Consider the following 22,751-nt stretch of genomic DNA (forward strand, 5'->3'; position numbering starts at 1 on the left):
CGTGCCTGCTGCTCCAGCTTTCTGCTGCATGCGTCTACAGTCAGCCCTACCCAGAAACAACCCCCACCATCAGAGCAGTTACCTGGTAACAGTGGTAACCCCAGTAGGACCTTTTCTGATGCAGTTGGAATGGCTGGATACCGAGTTAGGGCTTTGCATTCAGTGCTGCACAGTGCACATCTAAAACAGCACATGGCAATAGCTTGGCATGTCACATGACAGCGGCACGGTCTGGCACAGTTTTTAAAAAAAAAAAAATATATATAAGCAGAGTATTTTTAACTGTGAAAGTATTATGACTGAATGTGTGTGTTCCCCATGTCACATCAGCAGTCTGGTATGAACCATAAAAAAAAAATTTTTTTTTTTTTTTTAGGACTCTTGGGCCCCTCAACAGAGACTGGGCCCTGGGCAGCTGCCCCTTTTGCCCTGTGTTAAAGACGGTGCTGACAGTATCCCTGGCCCCAGGGCACATAGTACTGGTAGAAGGAGAAACCTGTAATGACCATAAACGCTTGTTTGCAGGCGGAAAAGCAGCCATAGCTTCAAATACTGCTGCTGTAATTGGCTTTCTCAATTTAGGTGAAAGTTTCTGAGCATTCTCCTGCAATGAAGAAACAGAAAGGACATTATTACCCACAAAAACAGCATAAGCTTGGTCTGATTGCAACAACAAATTTAGACATGTCACATAAATGAGTTGAGGAAGTTACTTCAGCATGCTTACAAGTAAGCACACCTATTGATAGAAATTTGATCAGGGGACTCCGTTACCGGGGTAGAAATAGGAACAGAATCAGAAGGCTCCATTATAGCATGAAATAATGCATAAAGCACTATAATCCCTTAAAATAAGCACTTTAAGGAATGGAAAAACCTACCTCCTTCCTAAGTAGCTTAAGTAATAATACACGCAAAACTGAACTGTCAAAAAAACAAAAGCAATACAACATTCAGCTTATATGAACGCGCACAAAAACAATTGACTTCTATGAGGAAAAAAGCATGCAAAAAACATTACATGCGCATAACTGACGAGTGTGCACTAACCTGATGAGTGACAGCAAAAAATACCCCTGATACTAAACTATGGAGCATGCACTAACCCAACGGACGCTAAGCCGATGTGCGCAAACCCAACACCCTGGAACCCGAAGGCTGATGCGCGAAAAACAAAAACTATGCGCCTACAAAAACTGCTGTGTGCAAATAGCAAAGAAAGATTCTATTCCAGGGACATATATAAAGAACAATATATACTGTATATATATGAAAAAGTAGTTAGTGGTTAGGTGCGAGTTAACTTGTACTTAGTTTAGGAGATTGAACGCTGTTGTCCATACAGCATGAAGCAGGTTGTGCATCCGGAGATCAACACTCAACGTGTCCACTCTGAGCAGTCTGCTCTAAACACATTAATAAAGAAAGTAAACTCCCAAAAGTATGAAAACTTGTAAACCGTAGAGGACAAAATTGTAGCAAAAAGTGAAGGCTGAGGTTAAACACTATGCACCAGCACCTTAAAAAAAAAACCATTGTAGAAATTGTATTTGGTATACATTAAAAAGTCACACGAAAACTATACAGATACAAACTCAAGGGTATGTGAAAGACAAGGAGAGGAGTGACGTCAACTGACGCGTTTCACGCCGGTTGGCGCTTTTTCACATAGTGCCCATAACATAGTCATAGAGTGTTTTATATAACAATAAAAAATAACACTTACCAGTAGACAGTTGTCCAAGACATCTAAGTAGCAGACAGCCAAACCAGTACAGAAACATATCAGTAGGGGTTATGGAATAGGAGTATATTGCAGAGCTATAAAATGAGGCAACAGACAAGTCCTGCAACCAATTATGGAAATTTTATGAAGAAATCCCCATGAGGTGAATAAAATTATCATAAACAATACCCCAAACACATCCTTCTGACAAGCACTGCATGCTGAGGAGAAACTGGGTCTCAAAATACACTGAAAACTGAGAAAAGACTGCGGTATGTGTGAGGTAGGAGGGGTTATATAGAGCTCTTGGGGTTTGGGAACCTTTGCCTCCTGCAAAATGCAGGTAAGGCAATGCCCATGAATAATGAATTGTGGACTCTCACCACCTGTATGAAAGAAAGACTATTTTAATTTTTTTTGTTCATTGCGCATATGTATGGTGTAAGTCTCAAAGTCTAAGCAGCAGATGTTTAGTGTGTTCTCTAATGCTGCCTGTCAATCAAATAGAGCAAGGAGTGTACTAACCAATCAAAGCTTGTATATGGTAATGGAATGTATACCAATTGCATTTAAATAGTAATTAATAGAAACTTTACAGCTACATAATAGTGTTACTAGATCACTTTTCTATACATTAAATATTGCTCTTTTCTTAGGAGTGGTCTTATTATTATAAGTGCAAAACCCTTTAACCAAGCTGCTTGGGACCGGAAAAGGTTTGGATTTTGGAATAGTTCGGATTTCAGAATATTTGTATATGTGCATCTTTAAAATTGGGCAGGTGGAAGAGGGGATGTGTCTATGAGGAAACAACAATAAGTTATATCATTTAGGCAATATTTACATGTAATGCTTATACATGCCACCTAGTTTTATATCATTTGAATAGTTCTGTATACATAGTACCGTCAGAAAGATAGTATAGTACTGTAATCAGAAAGGTAATAGATGTTGCTTTAAAATAAATTTAGACTAGCGTATGCATTTTAGAACACAAAAAAACAATCAAAAGACACAGACAGAAATGACTGACTTTGGGGCAGGAAAATTGTCATTTTTAATACTTTTATATTTAAGAAAATATTTTGAAAAAGTCTGGATTTTGGAATAAATCTGGATTTGGGGATTTGTACCTGTATTGACTATATTATTATATAAAATATGCTTAACTACAGCTCACAGAATGCACATATGAAAAAAGTATCCATGATATATAAATCTGTAAAAACTCAATGTTCATCATAAGTTCTAAATTCCATTTCTATATTGACACAAATGCATAATTGCCTAATAAATAACCTTGCTAAAGATCTATTCTCGTCTTACACAGAAAACGCATAAAGAGAATATTTATGTATGCAAACAAAGCAGTAATATTTACCCATAAGCCGCAGTCTCAAAGGTTCTGGTGATGCCAAATCCATCTCTGAGCTGAGAATTTCTCTAGCAACAGCGTATATTTCCTCTTCAGTGGAAACTGCAGACATTACAGTTGAAGCTCTAGTCTTTACTTCAAAATGAACATTTTTTAGCTTTAATGTGACAGTTTTACCCTGTGAAAGGACAGCAGACAGTTCCCAATAAAATATTACAATGCTGGTGTGTAGTTGTTGGCTGACTAATCAGAATTCACACAAGGTTTATATAGTTAAGCAATAGTACACCTAATAACTAAATTCATGCAATGCTCAAATTCTTTAATAGTTATTAAGATAAGAGTATTCTGGCCAGTAGGATAGAAAATAATAATAATAATAATAAAATAAAAAATAAATATAGGAAAATAATGCAAAGACCAAATCTAAAACTGGAAATATTTGATGCCAATTTGAATGTGTTCTGAAAGTAGAATTATAGCTCAAAGCATGAGAATGAGAATATTCAGGCCAATACCAAGTGTCTTTTTGGCCACATAAAAAAAACAAACTTGTTTTTTTATAAAAATGTACAAAAGGATGCAAAGAGATTTGCAACACAAAGAAAAGACTGCAGGTTGCTGGACAAGTTAAATACTTGAAACCCACTAATTAAAGTGTGATCAGACTAACAGATAAAAAGGCAAGATATTATAAAATATCACAAACATACCCATTTATACAAAATAACTTTATTGGAGAGAAAAATGTGAGTCCGACTGGACTAGTACTCATGCACACACACATACTGTTAAAACTTGCTGAAACTCAGATAGGAAATTTCTTATACAAAATGCACAAAATAAATTGTGGTTTGTTACTACCAAAATGTGTATATGATATATATATATATATCCAGATAATTAACTCTTGGCAGTGAACAAACTAAATTATGACAGTAGCAAGGTGAAATGTCTGATTGGTTTGTTAGCCTTACAAAAAGCACCACATTGTTGTAGGAGATGAGCAACAGGATGTATATATTCATGTTCTTGAATATAAGTCTGTTTAATACTTACAAGAACACGCAGTATAAATGTATTTGTGGCTCAATCTTATACTACATAATAGTTACAATGTTAGTTAGCTTTTAGGTACAAATGTTGCAACTTGTAGTTGTTTAACTCTCTTGTGTGAGGGGTCAGCGGTTTTAAAACTGTTTACTGGTCATAAGGAGTGGTGTATGCCTTTAAAGCTGATGAAATTAACAGCTGTCTTAAAGTTTGCAACCGATTGTATTCCCACTGTTATTTAACACCAGAATAGGGTTATTACCATCAGATTTATATGTCTATAGTTGCAAAGATTTATTTATTCATATAGCATGTTCTGACTCACAATGTGACCCAGCAGATCTGTGTCTACGAATTTGCAACAAAATTCATTACTGCATTTACTTAACACCTAAAAAGGGTTATTACCAGGAAGATTATAAACCGACTATTGCAAAAGTTCCATAGAATTACACACTCTGAATCACTGTATAACACCACCACCATTAAATAATAGCTCATTACACCAAAAAACAATGCGGAGTCCTAGAGACAGCTCCTACTTTATAGGAGGCCAATCTAGATACAAGTTAGCAAATAAAAAAGTTTTCAGGCTAAGCTTCAGAAAGGTCTCTTCTATAGCGGAGACCTGATTAACGTTTAACTGTCTGTATATGTTGAGATCATATCATATGTGGCATTCGAATATTGACTGAGTCAGCTTTCTAAAAGAATAGAGGTTCCACAACCTTGTGGTAGTGCCTCTGATGCGCGTTTCACATAACGCGTTATGTGAAATGCGCGTCAGGGGCACTACTATATAACCCTTAGAGCTTTTTTTAGCGCTCCTGCACTACTCTATTTGATTTTAATTGGCTGGTAGTTGTCACATGATACGGGGAAGGGAAAATTGGATTAACTATGAAATTTGCCAGAAAATATTCTACTGCTCATTTCAAAATTAAAAGTGTTATTGCGTTGTCTTTTTAATGTGTATTTGTCAATTATTCAATTCTGTTGTATTTAGTGGTTCTTTAAGAATTGGACTCAGTATATATATGTCAAACACAATTACATAAAATCAGGCAAAATAATAAATGTACCTTTAGAAGTCAAAAGTACAAAGCATTCAGGTAAGTTTTTAGATAAAACCCCCCCATTAACATATGACTACAGTGGATAACATAATTTATGCTTACCTGATAAATTCCTTTCTCCTGTAGTGTGGTCAGTCCACGGGTCATCATTACTTGTGGGATATTTGCTCCTCCCCAACAGGAAGTGCAAGAGGATCACCCAAGCAGAGCTGCTATATAGCTCCTCCCCTCTACGTCACACCCAGTCATTCGACCGAGAACCAACGAGAAAGGAGAAGCTAAAGGGTGCAGTGGTGACTGGAGTATAATTTAAAAATTTAGACCTGCCATAAAAAACAGGGCGGGCCGTGGACTGACCACACTACAGGAGAAAGGAATTTATCAGGTAAGCATAAATTATGTTTTCTCCTGTTAAGTGTGGTCAGTCCACGGGTCATCATTACTTGTGGGATACCAATACCAAAGCTAAAGTACACGGATGACGGGAGGGACAGGCAGGATCTTTATACGGAAGGAACCACTGCCTGAAGAACCTTTCTCCCAAAAACAGCCTCCGAAGAAGCAAAAGTGTCAAATTTGTAAAATTTGGAAAAAGTATGAAGCGAAGACCAAGTTGCAGCCTTGCAAATCTGTTCAACAGAGGCCTCATTCTTAAAGGCCCAAGTGGAAGCCACAGCTCTAGTGGAATGAGCTGTAATTCTTTCAGGAGGCTGCTGTCCAGCAGTCTCATAAGCTAAACGTATTATGCTACGAAGCCAAAAAGAGAGAGAGGTAGCAGAAGCTTTTTGACCTCTCCTCTGACCAGAATAAACGACAAACAGGGAAGACGTTTGTCGAAAATCTTTAGTCGCCTGTAAATAAAATTTCAGGGCACGAACTACATCCAGATTGTGCAGAAGTCGTTCCTTCTTTGAAGAAGGATTTGGACACAAGGATGGAACAACAATCTCTTGATTGATATTCCTCTTAGTGACTACCTTAGGTAAGAACCCAGGTTTAGTACGCAGAACTACCTTATCTGAGTGAAAAATCAGATAAGGGGAATCACAATGTAAGGCTGATAACTCAGAGACTCTTCGAGCCGAGGAAATAGCCATTAAAAACAGAACTTTCCAAGATAACAATTTTATATCAATGGAATGAAGGGGTTCAAACGGAACACCCTGTAAAACGTTAAGAACTAGGTTTAAACTCCATGGCGGAGCAACAGTTTTAAACACAGGCTTAATCCTGGCCAAAGCCTGACAAAAAGCCTGAACGTCTGGAACTTCTGACAGACGTTTGTGTAACAGAATGGACAGAGCTGAGATCTGTCCCTTTAAGGAACTAGCGGATAAACCCTTTTCTAAACCTTCTTGTAGAAAAGACAATATCCTAGGAATCCTAACCTTACTCCAAGAGTAACCCTTGGATTCGCACCAATATAGGTATTTACGCCATATTTTATGGTAAATCTTTCTGGTAACAGGCTTCCTAGCCTGAATTAAAGTATCAATTACTGACTCAGAAAATGCACGTTTTGATAAAATCAAGCGTTCAATTTCCAGGCAGTCAGCTTCAGAGAAATTAGATTTTGATGTTTGAAGGGACACTGAATCAGAAGGTCCTGTCTCAGAGGCAGAGACCAAGGTGGACAGGATGACATGTCCACTAGATCTGCATACCAGGTCCTGCGTGGCCACGCAGGCGCTATTAGAATCACCGATGCTCTCTCCTGTTTGATCCTGGCAATCAATCGAGGAAGCATCGGGAAAGGTGGAAACACATAAGCCCTCCCGAAGGTCCAAGGTGCTGTCAAAGCATCTACCAGGGCCGCTCCCGGATCCCTGGATCTGGACCCGTAACAAGGAAGCTTGGCGTTCTGTCGAGACGCCATGAGGTCTATTTCTGGTTTGCCCCAACGTCGAAGTATTTGGGCAAAGACCTCCGGATGAAGTTCCCACTCCCCCGGATGAAAAGTCTGACGACTTAGGAAATCCGCCTCCCAGTTCTCCACTCCCGGGATGTGGATTGCTGATAGGTGGCAAGAGTGAGACTCTGCCCAGCGAATTATCTTTGATACTTCCATCATCGCTAGGGAGCTTCTTGTCCCTCCTTGATGGTTGATGTAAGCTACAGTCGTGATGTTGTCCGACTGAAACCTGATGAACCCCCGAGTTGTTAACTGGGGCCAAGCCAGAAGGGCATTGAGAACTGCTCTCAATTCCAGAATGTTTATTGGCAGGAGACTCTCCTCCTGAGTCCATGATCCCTGAGCCTTCAGAGAATTCCAGACAGCGCCCCAACCTAGTAGGCTGGCGTCTGTTGTTACAATTGTCCAATCTGGCCTGCTGAATGGCATCCCCCTGGACAGATGTGGCCGAGAAAGCCACCATAGAAGAGAATTTCTGGTCTCTTGATCCAGATTCAGAGTAGGGGACAAATCTGAGTAATCCCCATTCCACTGACTTAGCATGCATAATTGCAGCGGTCTGAGATGTAGGCGTGCAAAGGGTACTATGTCCATTGCCGCTACCATTAAGCCGATCACCTCCATGCATTGAGCCACTGACGGGTGTTGAATGGAATGAAGGACACGGCAAGCATTTTGAAGCTTTGTCAACCTGTCTTCTGTCAGGTAGATCTTCATTTCTACAGAATCTATAAGAGTCCCCAAGAAGGGAACTCTTGTGAGTGGAAAGAGAGAACTCTTCTTTTTGTTCACCTTCCACCCATGCGACCTTAGAAATGCCAGTACTAACTCTGTATGAGACTTGGCAGTTTGAAAGCTTGAAGCTTGTATCAGAATGTCGTCTAGGTATGGAGCTACCGAAATTCCTTGCGGTCTTAGTACCGCCAGAAGAGCACCCAGAACCTTTGTGAAGATTCTTGGAGCCGTAGCCAATCCGAATGGAAGAGCTACAAACTGGTAATGCCTGTCTAGGAAGGCAAACCTTAGATACCGGTAATGATCTCTGTGAATCGGTATGTGAAGGTAAGCATCCTTTAAATCCACTGTGGTCATGTACTGACCCTTTTGGATCATGGGTAGGATTGTCCGAATAGTTTCCATTTTGAACGATGGATCTCTTAGGAATTTGTTTAGGATCTTTAAATCCAAGATTGGTCTGAAGGTTCCCTCTTTCTTGGGAACCACAAACAGATTTGAGTAAAACCCCTGTCCGTGTTCCGACCGCGGAACCGGATGGATCACTCCCATTAGTAAAAGATCTTGTACACAGCGTAGAAACGCCTCTTTCTTTATTTGGTTTGTTGACAACCTTGACAGATGAAATCTCCCTTTTGGGGGAGAGGATTTGAAGTCCAGAAGATATCCCTGAGATATGATCTCTAACGCCCAGGGATCCTGGACATCTCTTGCCCAAGCCTGGGCGAAGAGAGAAAGTCTGCCCCCCACTAGATCCGTTCCCGGATCGGGGGCCCTCAATTCATGCTGTCTTAGGGGCAGCAGCAGGTTTTCTGGCCTGCTTGCCCTTGTTCCAGGACTGGTTAGGTCTCCAGCCTTGTCTGTAGCGAGCAACAGCTCCTTCCTGCTTTGGTGCAGAGGAAGTTGATGCTGCTCCTGCCTTGAAATTACGAAAGGAACGAAAATTAGACTGTCTAGCCCTAGGTTTGGCTCTGTCTTGAGGCAGGGCATGGCCTTTACCTCCTGTAATGTCAGCGATAATTTCTTTCAAACCGGGCCCGAATAAGGTCTGCCCTTTGAAAGGTATGTTAAGTAACTTAGATTTAGAAGTAACGTCAGCTGACCAGGATTTTAGCCACAGTGCTCTGCGTGCCTGAATGGCGAATCCGGAATTCTTAGCCGTAAGTTTAGTTAAGTGTACTACGGCATCTGAAACAAATGAATTAGCTAGCTTAAGTGTTTTAAGCTTGTTTGAAATCTCATCTATAGTTATTGAGTCAAGAGTCTCTTCCAGGGACTCGGACCAAAAAGCGGCCGCGGCCGTGACAGACGCAATACATGCAAGGGGTTGCAATATAAAACCTTGTTGAACAAACATTTTCTTAAGGTAACCCTCTAATTTTTTATCCATTGGATCTGAAAAGGCACAGCTATCCTCCACCGGGATAGTGGTACGCTTAGCCAGAGTAGAAACCGCTCCCTCCACCTTAGGGATCGTCTGCCATAAGACCCGTGTGGTGGCGTCTATTGGGAACATTTTTCTAAATACAGGAGGGGGGGAAAAGGGTACACCGGGCCTATCCCACTCCTTAGTAATTATCTCTGTAAGCCTCTTAGGTATAGGAAATACGTCAGTACTCGCCGGTACCGCATAGTATCTATCCAGCCTACATAATTTCTCTGGGATTGCAACGGTGTTACAATCATTCAGAGCCGCTAATACCTCCCCTAGCAGAACGCGGAGGTTTTCAAGCTTAAACTTAAAATTAGAAATGTCTGAATCCACTCTATTGGGATCAGAACCGTCACCTGCAGATTGAAGCTCTCCGTCCTCATGTTCCGCATACTGTGACGCAGTATCTGACATGGCCCTAGTATTCTCAGCGCACTCTGTTCTCACCCCAGAGTGGTCACGCTTCCCTCTAAGTTCTGGTAATTTAGACAAAACCTCAGTCATAACATTAGCCATGTCCTGCAATGTGATTTGTAATGGCCGCCCTGAAGTACTCGGCGTTACCATATCACGCACCTCCCGAGCGGGAGATGCAGGTACTGACACGTGAGGGGAGTTAGTCGGCATAACTTTCCTCTCGTTGTCTGGTGAATGATGTTCAATTTGTACAGATTGACTTTTATTTAAAGTAGCATCAATGCAATTAGTACATAAATTTCTATTGGGCTCCACTTTGGCTTTAGCACATATAGCACAGAGATATTCCTCTGAGTCAGACATGTTTAACAGACTAGCAATTAAACCAGCAAACTTGGAAATACTTTTCAATTCAATTTACAAATAGTATGAAAAAAACGTACTGTGCCTTTAAGAAGCACAGAAGTTATGACAGTTGAAAACAATAAAACGGATAAACTATGAAATCAAATTCTTTCCGTTAAAATTACAATTTTAGCAAAGGATTGCCCCCATTAGCAATGGATAACTGACCCTTAAAGCAGAAAATATGTACAGAATATACGTTTTTTATCACAGTCAAAGAACAATCTCACAGGTCTGCTGTGAGTGATTACCTCCCTCAAAATAACTTTTGAAGACCCTTGAGCTCTGTAGAGACGAACCGGATCATGCAGGGAAGAAAAACAGACTTGTGACTGAATTTCTGATGCGTAGTAAAAGCGCCAAATTAAGCCCCTCCCCCTCACACACAACAGTGAGGGAGATCAGTAAACTGTCATAAATTAAATAAAATGCCCGCCAAGTGGATAAAAATAGTGCCCAAAACAATTTTTCACCCAGTACCTCAGAAAATTAAACGATTTAACATGCCAGCAAAACGTTTAACATCAAATAAATGAATTGTCATAGAAAGCCTGCTGCTAGCCGTTCTCACTGCAAGATAGGCTAAAGTTTTATGCATACAGTATCATTCCAGTGAAGTGCCATTCCCCAGAATACTGAAGTGAAAATATACATACATGACAGCCTGATACCAGTTGCTACTACTGCATTTAAGGCTGAACTTACTTTATATAGGTATTTGCAGTATTTTCTAGTCAATTCCATTCCTCAGAAAATAATATGCTGCTACATACCTCTTTGCAGGTGAACCTGCCCGCTGTCCCCTGATCTGAAGTTTACCTCACTCCTCAGATGGCCGAGAAGAGCAACATGATCTTAACTACTCCGGTTAAAATCATACAGAAACTCAGGTAGATTCTAATTCAAATTCTACCTGAGAAGGAACAACACACTCCGGTGCTGTTTTAAAATAACAAACTTTTGATTGAAGTTATAAAAACTAAGTATAATCACCACAGTCCTCTCACACATCCTATCTATTAGTTGGGTGCAAGAGAATGACTGGGTGTGACGTAGAGGGGAGGAGCTATATAGCAGCTCTGCTTGGGTGATCCTCTTGCACTTCCTGTTGGGGAGGAGCAAATATCCCACAAGTAATGATGACCCGTGGACTGACCACACTTAACAGGAGAAATAAAGGTTTACACACTCTTATGAAATTGCAAGTTTTTGAAAAGTAAAGACAGAAATAACATCAATGGAATGTTACCTGTAATTCCAGCAAACAAAAATCCAGAAAAAGAAATACTTAAAGGGACAGTCTGCTCCAAAGGTTTTATTGTTTAAAAAGATAGATAATCCCTTTATTACCCATTCCCCAGTTTTGCATAACCAACATGGTTGTATTAATATACTTTTTACCTCTGTGATTAACTTGTATCTAAGCATCTTCTGACAGCCCCTGATCACATGACATTTTATTTATTTTCCACTGATTTCATTTTAGCCAATTAGTGCAGTGTCTGCCACAAGCCACAGGCGTGATCACAATGTTATCTATATGGTTTACTAGCTCTCCCCTGTTGTGAAAAGCAAATAAAAAAGCATGTGATAAGAGGCGGCCTTCAAGGGCTTAGAAATTATCATATGAGCCTTCCTAGGTTTAGTTTTCAACTAAGAATACCAAAAGAACAAAGCAAAATTGGTGATAAAAGTAAATTGGAAAGTTGTTTAACCCCTTAACGACCAACGACGTATGGGGTACGTCCTGCAAAAAAATGCAGTTAATGACCAAGGACGTACCCCGTACGTCGTTGGTCTTTGAAAGCCCTGGAAGCGATCCTGATCGCTTCCAGCCGCTTTCATGTTATTGCAGTGATGCCTCGATATTGAGGCATCCTGCAATAACAGTTTTGAGCAGTCCGATGCAGAGAGAGCCACTCTGTGGCCCTCTCTGCATCAGCCATTGATCGCAGTATTCGTTGGTGGGTGGGAGCTTACCAAGGGAGGCGGGTGGGCGGCGATCAATGGAGGAGGGGGGCAGGATCGCGTGTGGGGTGCGTGCCAGAATGCGCGCGCGTGCACGAGGGTGGGTGCGCGCGTGTGCGGGTAGGAACCCTACACTATGGAACAAATATAAGGAGGAGATATAAGTGGGAGAGACTCAGTGGGATAAATAAATAAAATTAGTAATCTGGGAGAGGGTTGGGGGTTGTGGGGGGGCAGCTGCACTACAGAAAATAGTTTTTTTTTTTTAAATAAAAATAAACCAAAACGTTTTTAATTTGAAACTGGGTACTGGCAGACAGCTGCCAGTACCCAATATGGCGCTCAATAAGGCAGGGGGGGGGGGTTAGAGAGCTGTTTGGGGGGGGATCAGGGAGGTTGGGGGCTAAGGGGGGATCCTACATAGCAGCATATGTAAATATGCTCAAAAAAAAATTAAAAAAAAAAAAACGATAGCTTTTATTTTAGTACTGGCAGACTTTCTGCCAGTACTTAAGATGGCGGGGACAATTGTGGGTTTGGGGATGGAAGAGAGCTGTTTGGGAGGGATCAGGGGGTGTGATGTGTCAGGTGGGAGGCTGATCTCTACACTAAAGCTAAAATTAACCCTGCAAACTCCCTACAAGCTACCTAATTAACTCCTTCACTGCTAGCCATAATACTCGTGTGATGCGCAGCGGCATTTAGCGGCCTTCTAATTACCAAAAAGCAACGCCAAAGCCATATATGTCTGCTATTTCTGAACAAAGGGGATCCCAGAGAAGCATTTACAACCATTTGTGCCATAATTGCACAAGCTGTTTGTAAATAATTTCAGTGAGAAACCTAAAATTGTGAAAAATTTAATTTTTTTTTTAATTTGATCGCATTTGGCGGTGAAATGGTGGCATGAAATATACCAAAATTGGCCTAGATCAATACTTGGGGTTGTCTACTACACTAAAGCTAAAATTATCCCTAAAAGTTCCCTACATGCTCCATAATTAACCCCTTCACTGCTGGCCATAATACACGTGTAGTGCGCAGTGGCATTTAGCAGCCTTCTAATTACTAAAAAGCAACACCAAAGCCATATATGTCTGCTATTTCTGAACAAAGGGGATCCCAGAGAAGTATTTACAACCATTTGTGCCATAATTGCAGAAGCTGTTTGTAAATAATTTCAGTGAGAAACCAAAAGTTTGTGAAAAAATTAGTAAAAAAGTGAACAATTTTTTGTATTTAATCGCATTTGGCAGTGAAATGGTGGCATGAAATATACCAAAATGGGCCTAGATGAATACTTTGGGATGTCTACTAAAAAAAAATATATACATGTCAATGGATATTCAGAGATTCCTGAAAGATATTAGTGTTCTAATGTAACTAGCGCTAATTTTGAAAAAAATGGTTTGGAAATAGCAAAGTGCTACTTGTACTTATTGCCCTATAACTTACAAAAAAAGCAAAGAACATGTAAACATTGGGTATTTCTAAACTCAGGAAAAAATTTAGAAACTATTTAGCACGGGTGTTTTTTGGTGGTTGTAGATGTGTAACAGATTTTGGGGGTCAAAGTTAGAAAAAGTGTGTTTTTTTCATTTTTTTCCTCATATTTTATAATTTTTTTTATAGTAAATTATAAGATATGATGAAAATAATGGTATCTTTAGAAAGTCCATTTAATGGCGAGAAAAACGGTATATAATATGTGTGGGTACAGTAAATGAGTAAGAGGAAAATTACAGCTAAACACAAACACCGCAGAAATGTAAAAATAGCCTTGGTCCCAAACGGACAGAAAATGGAAAAGTGCTGTGGTCATTAAGGGGTTAAAATGACATGCCCTATTTGAAACATGAAAGGTTTTTTTGGACTTGACTGTCCCTTTAACCTCTGTGATTATCTTGTATCTAAGCCTCTTCTGACAGCCCCCTTATCACATAGCTATTTATTTATTATCTATTGACTTGCATTTTAGCCAATTAGTGATGTGTCCTGCACAACTCCACAGGCATGAGTGCAATGTTATCTATATGGCACACGTGAATTAAAGAAAATACTAAAGATCATATGATCCCCAGAGGTGCGCTAGTGCTTTAGATGAGCTGTTCTCGGAAACTGTATGATGGCTGTACTTAATCCTTGTAGAACTGTGGCTGCACTCTCGAAAGTATTCTACGGAATACCCAGCTGTAGATGAAAAAAGAGACAAGAGAGGCGCCAACCATAAAACAGTATCGTCAGGACAATGATCCAGGAGCCCCCCCCCGGTGTGCAGGATATACTCACAAGAGCCGCGGCACACGTACTGTGCCTGTTGAAGCAGATCGGGACTGTTCTGAGTCGCCCGACAGACACACACAGGAGCCGGTGCACGTGACTTCCGGATCTCCAATCACAGGCCACTTCACCTGTCAGGTCCGGATCACCGATAGCTCACTGGAAATGGATGTGTTGTGTCTCAACCAGGAGAGACACTAATGGTGCATATAGAATACACCGTGACAATGATAAGCGGGCAGCAAGGTATCTCAAATAAAATAAGGGTTTATTTGGATAAAAACATTCACAGCAACGCGTTTCTCAGCAGAATTGCCGTTTCATCAGGCTGTATCAATGAATACATAATCACACCTTATATACCTTGCTATACCTGTCTAAAAGGGCGGATCTAACATAGAGTTCCTGTCTGACTAATCATTAACTATTTAGTAGCTGTTCACATTTAGATACAGTGGTTGGTAGTTAAAAACCTTACACTTCTTAACTATAGTGTAAGGACATTAAAAACTATTAGTTAGTACATATTATAAACAATAAAAATCAAAATTGAAAGCAGTAACATTAAGAATAGCAATATACAGATGACACACAATAATATATTGATATATCGATTGACTGTTACACCACTATTAATTCATATTCGTACTGACTACTATAAATATACATACAAATATATATATATATATATATATACATATATAGAAGTTGTGTTAACTGGTGACTCTGATCTACTGACTATAATAGATGGTCTATGTGATAACATGGGAATAGTCATATGAATTATTAATTAGTCTTGTGGACATGTGATATCTTTTACTGACGATTTAAAATATGAATTGGGTTAGGAATATAAAACACACATATAACTGCAACATTATCATATAGGGCCTCAATGATAAAATAATAATATTATATGGCAAAATACCCACTATATGCTGGATTAGGTCGCACAATGTGGGAATAGATTAACATATATTAAAGGGACCACAAAATTGTGAGGGAAATAGTGATTGCTTCAATATATGCCTTATTGAACACATTCCAGTTTCACATTTATATAATCGATTGTCCAGACTCAGACAGAGGGAGACCTACTGGATACATACCCTTAGAACTCTTCATCCAAATGGCATAAATCTAAATATAGATTTGGCAGCCTTTTGAGAGGGATGGGTGTCCAGTGGGTCTTCCTTCTGCCTTTTATCCTATATGATTATTCCCCTATTGTTGGGGTTTTTCTATTTGTATTTTTATTTCTATTTTAATTCAAAAAAATATATGTCCTTTCCCTCACAATTTTGTGGTCCCTTTAATATATGTTAATCTATTCCCACATTGTGCGACCTAATCCAGCATATAGTGGGTATTTTGCCATATAATATTATTATTTTATCATTGAGGCCCTATATGATAATGTTGTAGTTATATGTGTGTTTTATATTCCTAACCCAATTCATATTTTAAATCGTCAGTAAAAGATATCACATGTCCACAAGACTAATTAATAATTCATATGACTATTCCCATGTTATCACATAGACCATCTATTATAGTCAGTAGATCAGAGTCACCAGTTAACACGACTTCTATATATGTATATATATATATATATATATTTGTATGTATATTTATAGTAGTCAGTACGAATATGAATTAATAGTGGTGTAACAGTCAATCGATATATCAATATATTATTGTGTGTCATCTGTATATTGCTATTCTTAATGTTACTGCTTTCAATTTTGATTTTTATTGTTTATAATATGTACTAACTAATAGTTTTTAATGTCCTTACACTATAGTTAAGAAGTGTAAGGTTTTTAACTACCAACCACTGTATCTAAATGTGAACAGCTACTAAATAGTTAATGATTAGTCAGACAGGAACTCTATGTTAGATCCGCCCTTTTAGACAGGTATAGCAAGGTATATAAGGTGTGATTATGTATTCATTGATACAGCCTGATGAAACGGCAATTCTGCTGAGAAACGCGTTGCTGTGAATGTTTTTATCCAAATAAACCCTTATTTTATTTGAGATACCTTGCTGCCCGCTTATCATTGTCACGGTGTATTCTATATGCACCATTAGTGTCTCTCCTGGTTGAGACACAACACATCCATTTCCAGTGAGCTATCGGTGATCCGGACCTGACAGGTGAAGTGGCCTTTGATTGGAGATCCGGAAGTCACGTGCACCGGCTCCTGTGTGTGTCTGTCGGGCGACTCAGAACAGTCCCGATCTGCTTCAACAGGCACAGTACGTGTGCCGCCACTCTTGTGAGTATATCCTGCACACCGGGGGGGGGGGGGGCTCCTGGATCATTGTCCTGACGATACTGTTTTATGGTTGGCGCCTCTCTTGTCTCTTTTTTCATCTACACGTGAATTAGCAGTCTCTTGTTGTGAAAAGCTAATTAAAAAGCATGTGATAAGAGGCTGTCTGTAGTGGCTTAGAAACAGGCAGAAATTTAGAGGTTTAAATGTTATAAAGTATATTAATATAACAATGTTGGTTGTGCAAAGCGGAGGAATGGGTAGTAAAGGCCTTATCTATCTTTTTAAGCAATTACAATTTTGGTGTAGACTGCAACACCCTGATTGCATAAGTCTGCACACCCTGACCAACTAAATGCTTTGTGGAAGCACCTTTTGCATTTAATACAGCAGCAAGTCTTTGTGGAGAAGTCTTTATTAACTTAGCACATCTAGACTTTGGAATTGTAACCACTCTTCTTTGCGAAGGAATCTCCTGTGTACAGGACTCTAGGCCATTCCAAACATTTTTGATGGAATTGAGGTCTGGGGTCTTAAACCATGCCTTGGTTGACTTGGATGTGTGCTTTTTGTCATTATCATGCTAAAATGTGAAATTCCTCTTCATCTTAAGCTTTCTGACAGAGGCCAGCAGGTTTTGTGCCAAAATATCTTGAATATTTAGAGCTAATCATTACCCATCTATTTTGACAAGATCCTCTGACACAGCTAAAGTGAAGCAGCCCCAAAGCATGATGGTACCAACTCCGTGCTTCGAAGTCGGCATTGTGTTCCTTGGAAGATTTGCGCCAAACGTATTTTTACTATTCGAAAAGATGAACCTTTGCCTCATCAGACCATAGCACATTTCCCCACATGGTTTGGTGTGACTGGATTAATCTTTTGGCATGATTTAGACGGGCTTGGATGTTCCTTTTTGTAAGAAAGGGTTCCTGTCTTGCCAACCTAATCCATAGCCCACATATTCACAGTTTAATTAGCAACTCTTTGCAGACCATGGCTCTCCCAGTAGGATGCAACCCCAAACATTCAAGGAAATCCTACAGCAACAGCTGACTTTAATATGGGTTTAATCAGAATCAGTTTCATTGATGGTAGGTGCATGCTATTTACCTACAGGCATGAATTAAAATGTTATTGGTTAACTGTGAACACAGCTAGAGCCCCCATTTATGCAATCAGGGTGTTGTAGGCTTTTTCCCCTCAAATGTTCCTAAAAATAAACTTAATAATTAACTATTTGTTTTTCTGTGGATTTTTGTTTGTTGGATCAAATTGCAGATGGAAAAAGTCTGACATTTACATTATTTCCGTCTTTACTTTTCAAAAACCTGCAATTTCATAAGGGTGTGTAGACTTTTCATATCCACTGTACAGTTTAAGTGATGGTAAATTTCAGAGTATAAGAACGTTGCAATGAAAAATATATTAGTTTGCAAGTAAAACCACATAATTATTTTTTTAAAGTGTATTTATATTTTATAATAAAAGATTTATAATCCTAATTGGTATTTTCTGTTCCTCCGCCCCCCTTCATTTCCTCTTTTGGCTGGGTTGTGATGTATAGAGCAGTGGAATCCACTCTGTACATAGGCTTTCTATAGGCTTTATAGGGGATGGACTTTTAAAATGTCAAATGACACACATGTTGATTGGCTGTTCACTGAAATTGTCATAAGTTTATCTATAACATTGCAATAGAAGCAATACTATATGACCTAATTTTTAACCCTTTCACAGATGGATTAAAAACTAAAAAGGTACATATATACTTTTTTAATGGCAAAGATTACATATATGGCATTTGATTAGTAAAGGTTTACCATCACACATACCTTGAGCCCTTCTCTCTTTATATCCTGGGCTAGATCTCTGCATAGTTCTTGACACAAACTGTACTGTTCATCTGCTGCACTTATCTCACTAAATGTCCTGTAAGTAAAAGCAGGAATTTGTTTTGGATGTATTAATTTTTTAACGTTATATGCAAGATAATTTAATTCAGTGATATATCTCCAAATTAGTTGTATATATAACACAAGGTTTCATATTTCAATATTACATTACTGTAAAAAATTAATAATGCACAATGGAATGGGGGAATTGTTTTCACAATATATGATAAACTGATACTTTAACTATTTAGTTTACAGTATTGTTTTTATTTAAAAATAACGTAAAAAAAAGTTTCTAACAGCAGCAAAAATTAAAATCTAAATACTTTATTCCATGAGTTAAAACTTGATATATGGCAATGTGCTAAGCCGAAACGCGTTAGCCAGCTCTACCTGTATGTGTTTTAACACATTATTGTTTACGGAATCTATCAAGTTTTAATTCATGGGATAAAGTATTTTGATTTTTTATTTTTGCTGCTGCTGGAAACTTTTTTTTCGTAATTTTGGATTCACTTAAGGGTATGGAGGAACCCTTTTCCTTTAATGCAGCAATTGGAGTAATCTCTACAGGAGTTAATGACAAAATTCTTGCAAACCCGGTTATAACTGTTTGTTTATGTCACTTCCCGCTCAAACTAACGGATTGTTTGTTCGGTGAGAAGGAAGGTGGATCGCGGTGACGGCGTGGTCTCTCTCCCTCTGGATCCCGCACTAGCCACTTCTAGGAAGAAGTTATCCCTGCCTGTATGGTATAAGGTACAAGGGGGGCTACTGTGGTAAGTTATGGAACTGTGACTAAAGTGATATTGAAAGTTGTGTGCTTCCATGACACTGCGGTTTGCATTACTCTGCTTGAACAGCAGTGCTCCTGACAGTCTTACAAAGCAAGCTTGTGTTTGGTTGATTGTTGTTTTTATTTAGACACTTTATATCAAATAAAGTAAACCATTCTTAAACTTTTTTTTAAATATATTTACACCTTTCGTTTGTTAGGAGTCTTTCTATATTGTTGGTTACAGACGACCATTCGCATTACAAAATATTTACTTGAGGGAGTCTGTAGTTTTTGGAGAATCTATACCATAAGTTACAACACTGCAGAAAACCCCCCCAAAAAACAAATAAAATATGAAAACTTACAGCACTAAATAATGCCCCACCTTCTTCACTAGTTAGCTGATCACTAAATTTAGGGCTGGTTGAAGCTCAATATATACACATTACATTACTTATTTCTTCACTCGTATTCATTACACTATTTTGCTAAGTATCTGAAGAATTATTTAACTAGGTTGGGTGTTTCAAAGTTTAGCTACAACATTTTTGGTATGTTTTAAAAGCGATCTTACCCAGGCACATGAGAACTTTTTACGTTTTTGGTTCCAACATCGTCATTATTCAAGGATTCATATTCTAATATGAAATCCAACAAATTACTAAATAAATAGCCTTAGTCAGAGAATATAAACATTTAAGTTTGTACTCAGTATAAGCAAAACATTCAAACAAGCTATGGCTGGAATGGGAAAGTCAAAATTAAACTTGCATGAGTCAGATAGAGCATGTTATTTAAAGATACTTTTAAATGAACTTCTATTTTCAAATGTACTTTGTTCTCTTTATATCGCTTGTTGAAAAAAAATATGCACATATCCTACACTAGTGAGAGCTAGCTGCTGATTGGTGTGTGCACACTTGTCTCTTGTGATTGGCTAACTAGATGTGTTCATCTAGCTGCCAGTAGTGCAGTGATGTTCCTTCAGCAAAGGATAAGATAATGAAGCAAATTTGATAATAGAAGTACATTGAAAAGTTGTTTAAAAGTGTTTGTTTTATCCAAATCATGAAAGAAAATATTTGGGTGTCCTGTCCCTTAATATGTTAGGATAATAAAAGGGGCTTACTTTAAAATATAAATGCTTTCAGTCCCTTCCATCTTCATATGTTATAAACCAGATATTTGAAACTATTTAGCATCATTCTCTATATCTCTTTTCATTTTTTCATTTTTTATTATTTACTTTTTTGGGGGGAAGATACAATACAATGATATCCATAACTTGTCTTTGACAGGGTATATTGTTTGTGAAGAAAAAGTCCATATGCAGAATAGTCCAAAACTTCTGGAGAAGACTCAACCTCAGCATTTTGTTGATAAGTTACAGAAGCAAACTATTGCATTGTTATATAATATAATAGTACTAAAAAATAAAGCATATAATCAATTAACCATCATTTGAATAAACAAACAGTAACTAAGGACTTTCATAATAAGTAAATACTGAAGCGTTATCTTCTAGCCAATCTCTAACATTAAATTACTATGTCTATTAAATGTTAACTAATAAAAAAAAAATAATAATAATAATTTAATAAGCAAAACTATTCACATTATACATAAAAAAACTGAGGTTGAAAAAGATTTCTCCATTGCACTTAAAGGGACATTATAAACAATTTTTTTCTTTGCATACATGTTTTGTAGATGATCTATTTATATAGCCCATAAAGTTTTTTTTTTAAACAAAAAAATGTATAGTTTTGCTTATTGCTTAACATCGCTCTGATTTTCAGACTCCTAACCAGTCCCCAAAGTTTTATGTGAATACCATCAGCTACCTTCTCCAGCTTGCTCCTGTTTGTGTAAAGGGTCTTTTCATATGCAAAGGAAGGGGGAGGGGGTGTCTTATTTGCCACTTGCAGTGGGCTTTCCAACTACCTTTTCAACAGAGCTAGGCTGAGAGCTTCTAAGTAAGTTTTTAAACAGTTTTATACAGGATTTTTATATCAGTATCTGTGCGTCTTATTCTTTATAGTAGTGTCTATTACATGCGGTTATATGAAAATGAGTGTATACTGTCCCTTTAAAGCAACAAATGATCAGTCCTTGGAATGATAACTTACCTTTCTGTGCTAATGCTTTTCCTTTCTCCATCTCTGAAAAGAGAAGGCAGGTACATTTATTTCTAAGAATTTGATGTGCTCCAGATATACATTATCATACATTCTTTAACAAATCCTCTATTTTGGAATCATATAATATTTATATTATTTCTTGCATTTCCTGCATACTTATTGACTACAATATTTACTTCAAAGGCCTATTCCCTTTTTATGTAACTATATACTTCACTCTCCATTTGATAGCCATGGTTAGCTAAAGTTTTTCTGCAGAAAGAAAAAAGTTGCCCAACTTGAATATTCAGACGTACTATACAGTTAAAGGGATAGGAAGGTCAAAATTAAACTTGCATGATTCCTATAGAGCATGTCATTTTAAGACACTTTTAAATTCACTTTTATTTTCAAATGTGCTTTATTCTCTTGTATATCCTACACTAGTGGGAGCTGCTGCTAATTGGTGCCTGCACACATTTGTCTTTTGTAAATGGCTGACTAGATGGGTTTATCTTTGCTGCCCAGTAGTGCAATGTTGTTCCTTCAGCAAGGGATAACAAGAGAACAAAGCAAATTTGATAATGTAAATTGTAAAGTTGTTTCAAATTGTATGCTCCATCCAAACCATGAAAGAAAATCTTGGGGTTTCCTTTCCCTTTAACTATTTTGTATAATTTTTTTTGAAGGTTGCAGGTTTTTCTCTTCACTATATCTTATACAGAGACGGTTTGCAGCAATCAGAAACCATATGCTGAGTTTTAATAAAAATAAAACTGCTGTCCATATGTGCTGCTGTACAAGTCTGTTCCTGGTATGCTTTTAAGTAGTTCAAAGCAGCAGTTCACTGGCATGAAGGAGTATTTTTATTTACCAGAACATATACTAATATACTGGTTAGGATACATATATAGAATATTATATATAAAAATGGCCAGAAGGCAAAAGTTGTTTTTTTTCCCCTGTAACAGAATCCTCAAGAAGTGGTAGTGTAAAATGAAATCAGCAGAAAAGCAATCAAACACTTATAAATCAGAGAAAACGTGAAATGTGCATATTACAGAATAGCTATGTCAGTTTGTTATTATATTAATTATGTAAGGCACACACAAGCATTATATTTGTCAGCAAATTCAACTCAAACTGAGATTTTAGCTTAAAGGGACACTGAACCCAAAAATTGTCTTTTGTGATTCAGATAGAGCATGGACAGCACTTTTTTATTGGTGGACTAATTTATCCACCAATCAGCAAGAACAACCCAGGTTGTTCACCAAAAATGGGCTTGCATCTAAACTT

General features: G+C 38.1%; 1 protein-coding gene across 4 annotated transcripts in view; it reads right to left on the bottom strand.

Moving 5' to 3' along the window:
• POLK (DNA polymerase kappa) overlaps positions 1 to 22,751 on the bottom strand; it is a 399,961-nt gene that overhangs the window by 59,937 nt on the left and 317,273 nt on the right. For all 4 annotated transcript variants that reach the window (XM_053701396.1, XM_053701394.1, XM_053701393.1 and 1 more), the window contains exons 10-12: positions 21,462 to 21,494; positions 18,495 to 18,591; positions 3,108 to 3,279 (exon numbers count right to left, since the gene is read on the bottom strand). In XM_053701396.1, coding sequence (XP_053557371.1) covers positions 3,108 to 3,279; positions 18,495 to 18,591; positions 21,462 to 21,494 — 302 coding nt within the window. The remainder of the gene's footprint in view (positions 1 to 3,107; positions 3,280 to 18,494; positions 18,592 to 21,461; positions 21,495 to 22,751) is intronic.

This window comes from Bombina bombina, chromosome 2, assembly GCF_027579735.1.
Source record: "Bombina bombina isolate aBomBom1 chromosome 2, aBomBom1.pri, whole genome shotgun sequence".
Lineage (NCBI taxonomy): Eukaryota > Metazoa > Chordata > Amphibia > Anura > Bombinatoridae > Bombina > Bombina bombina.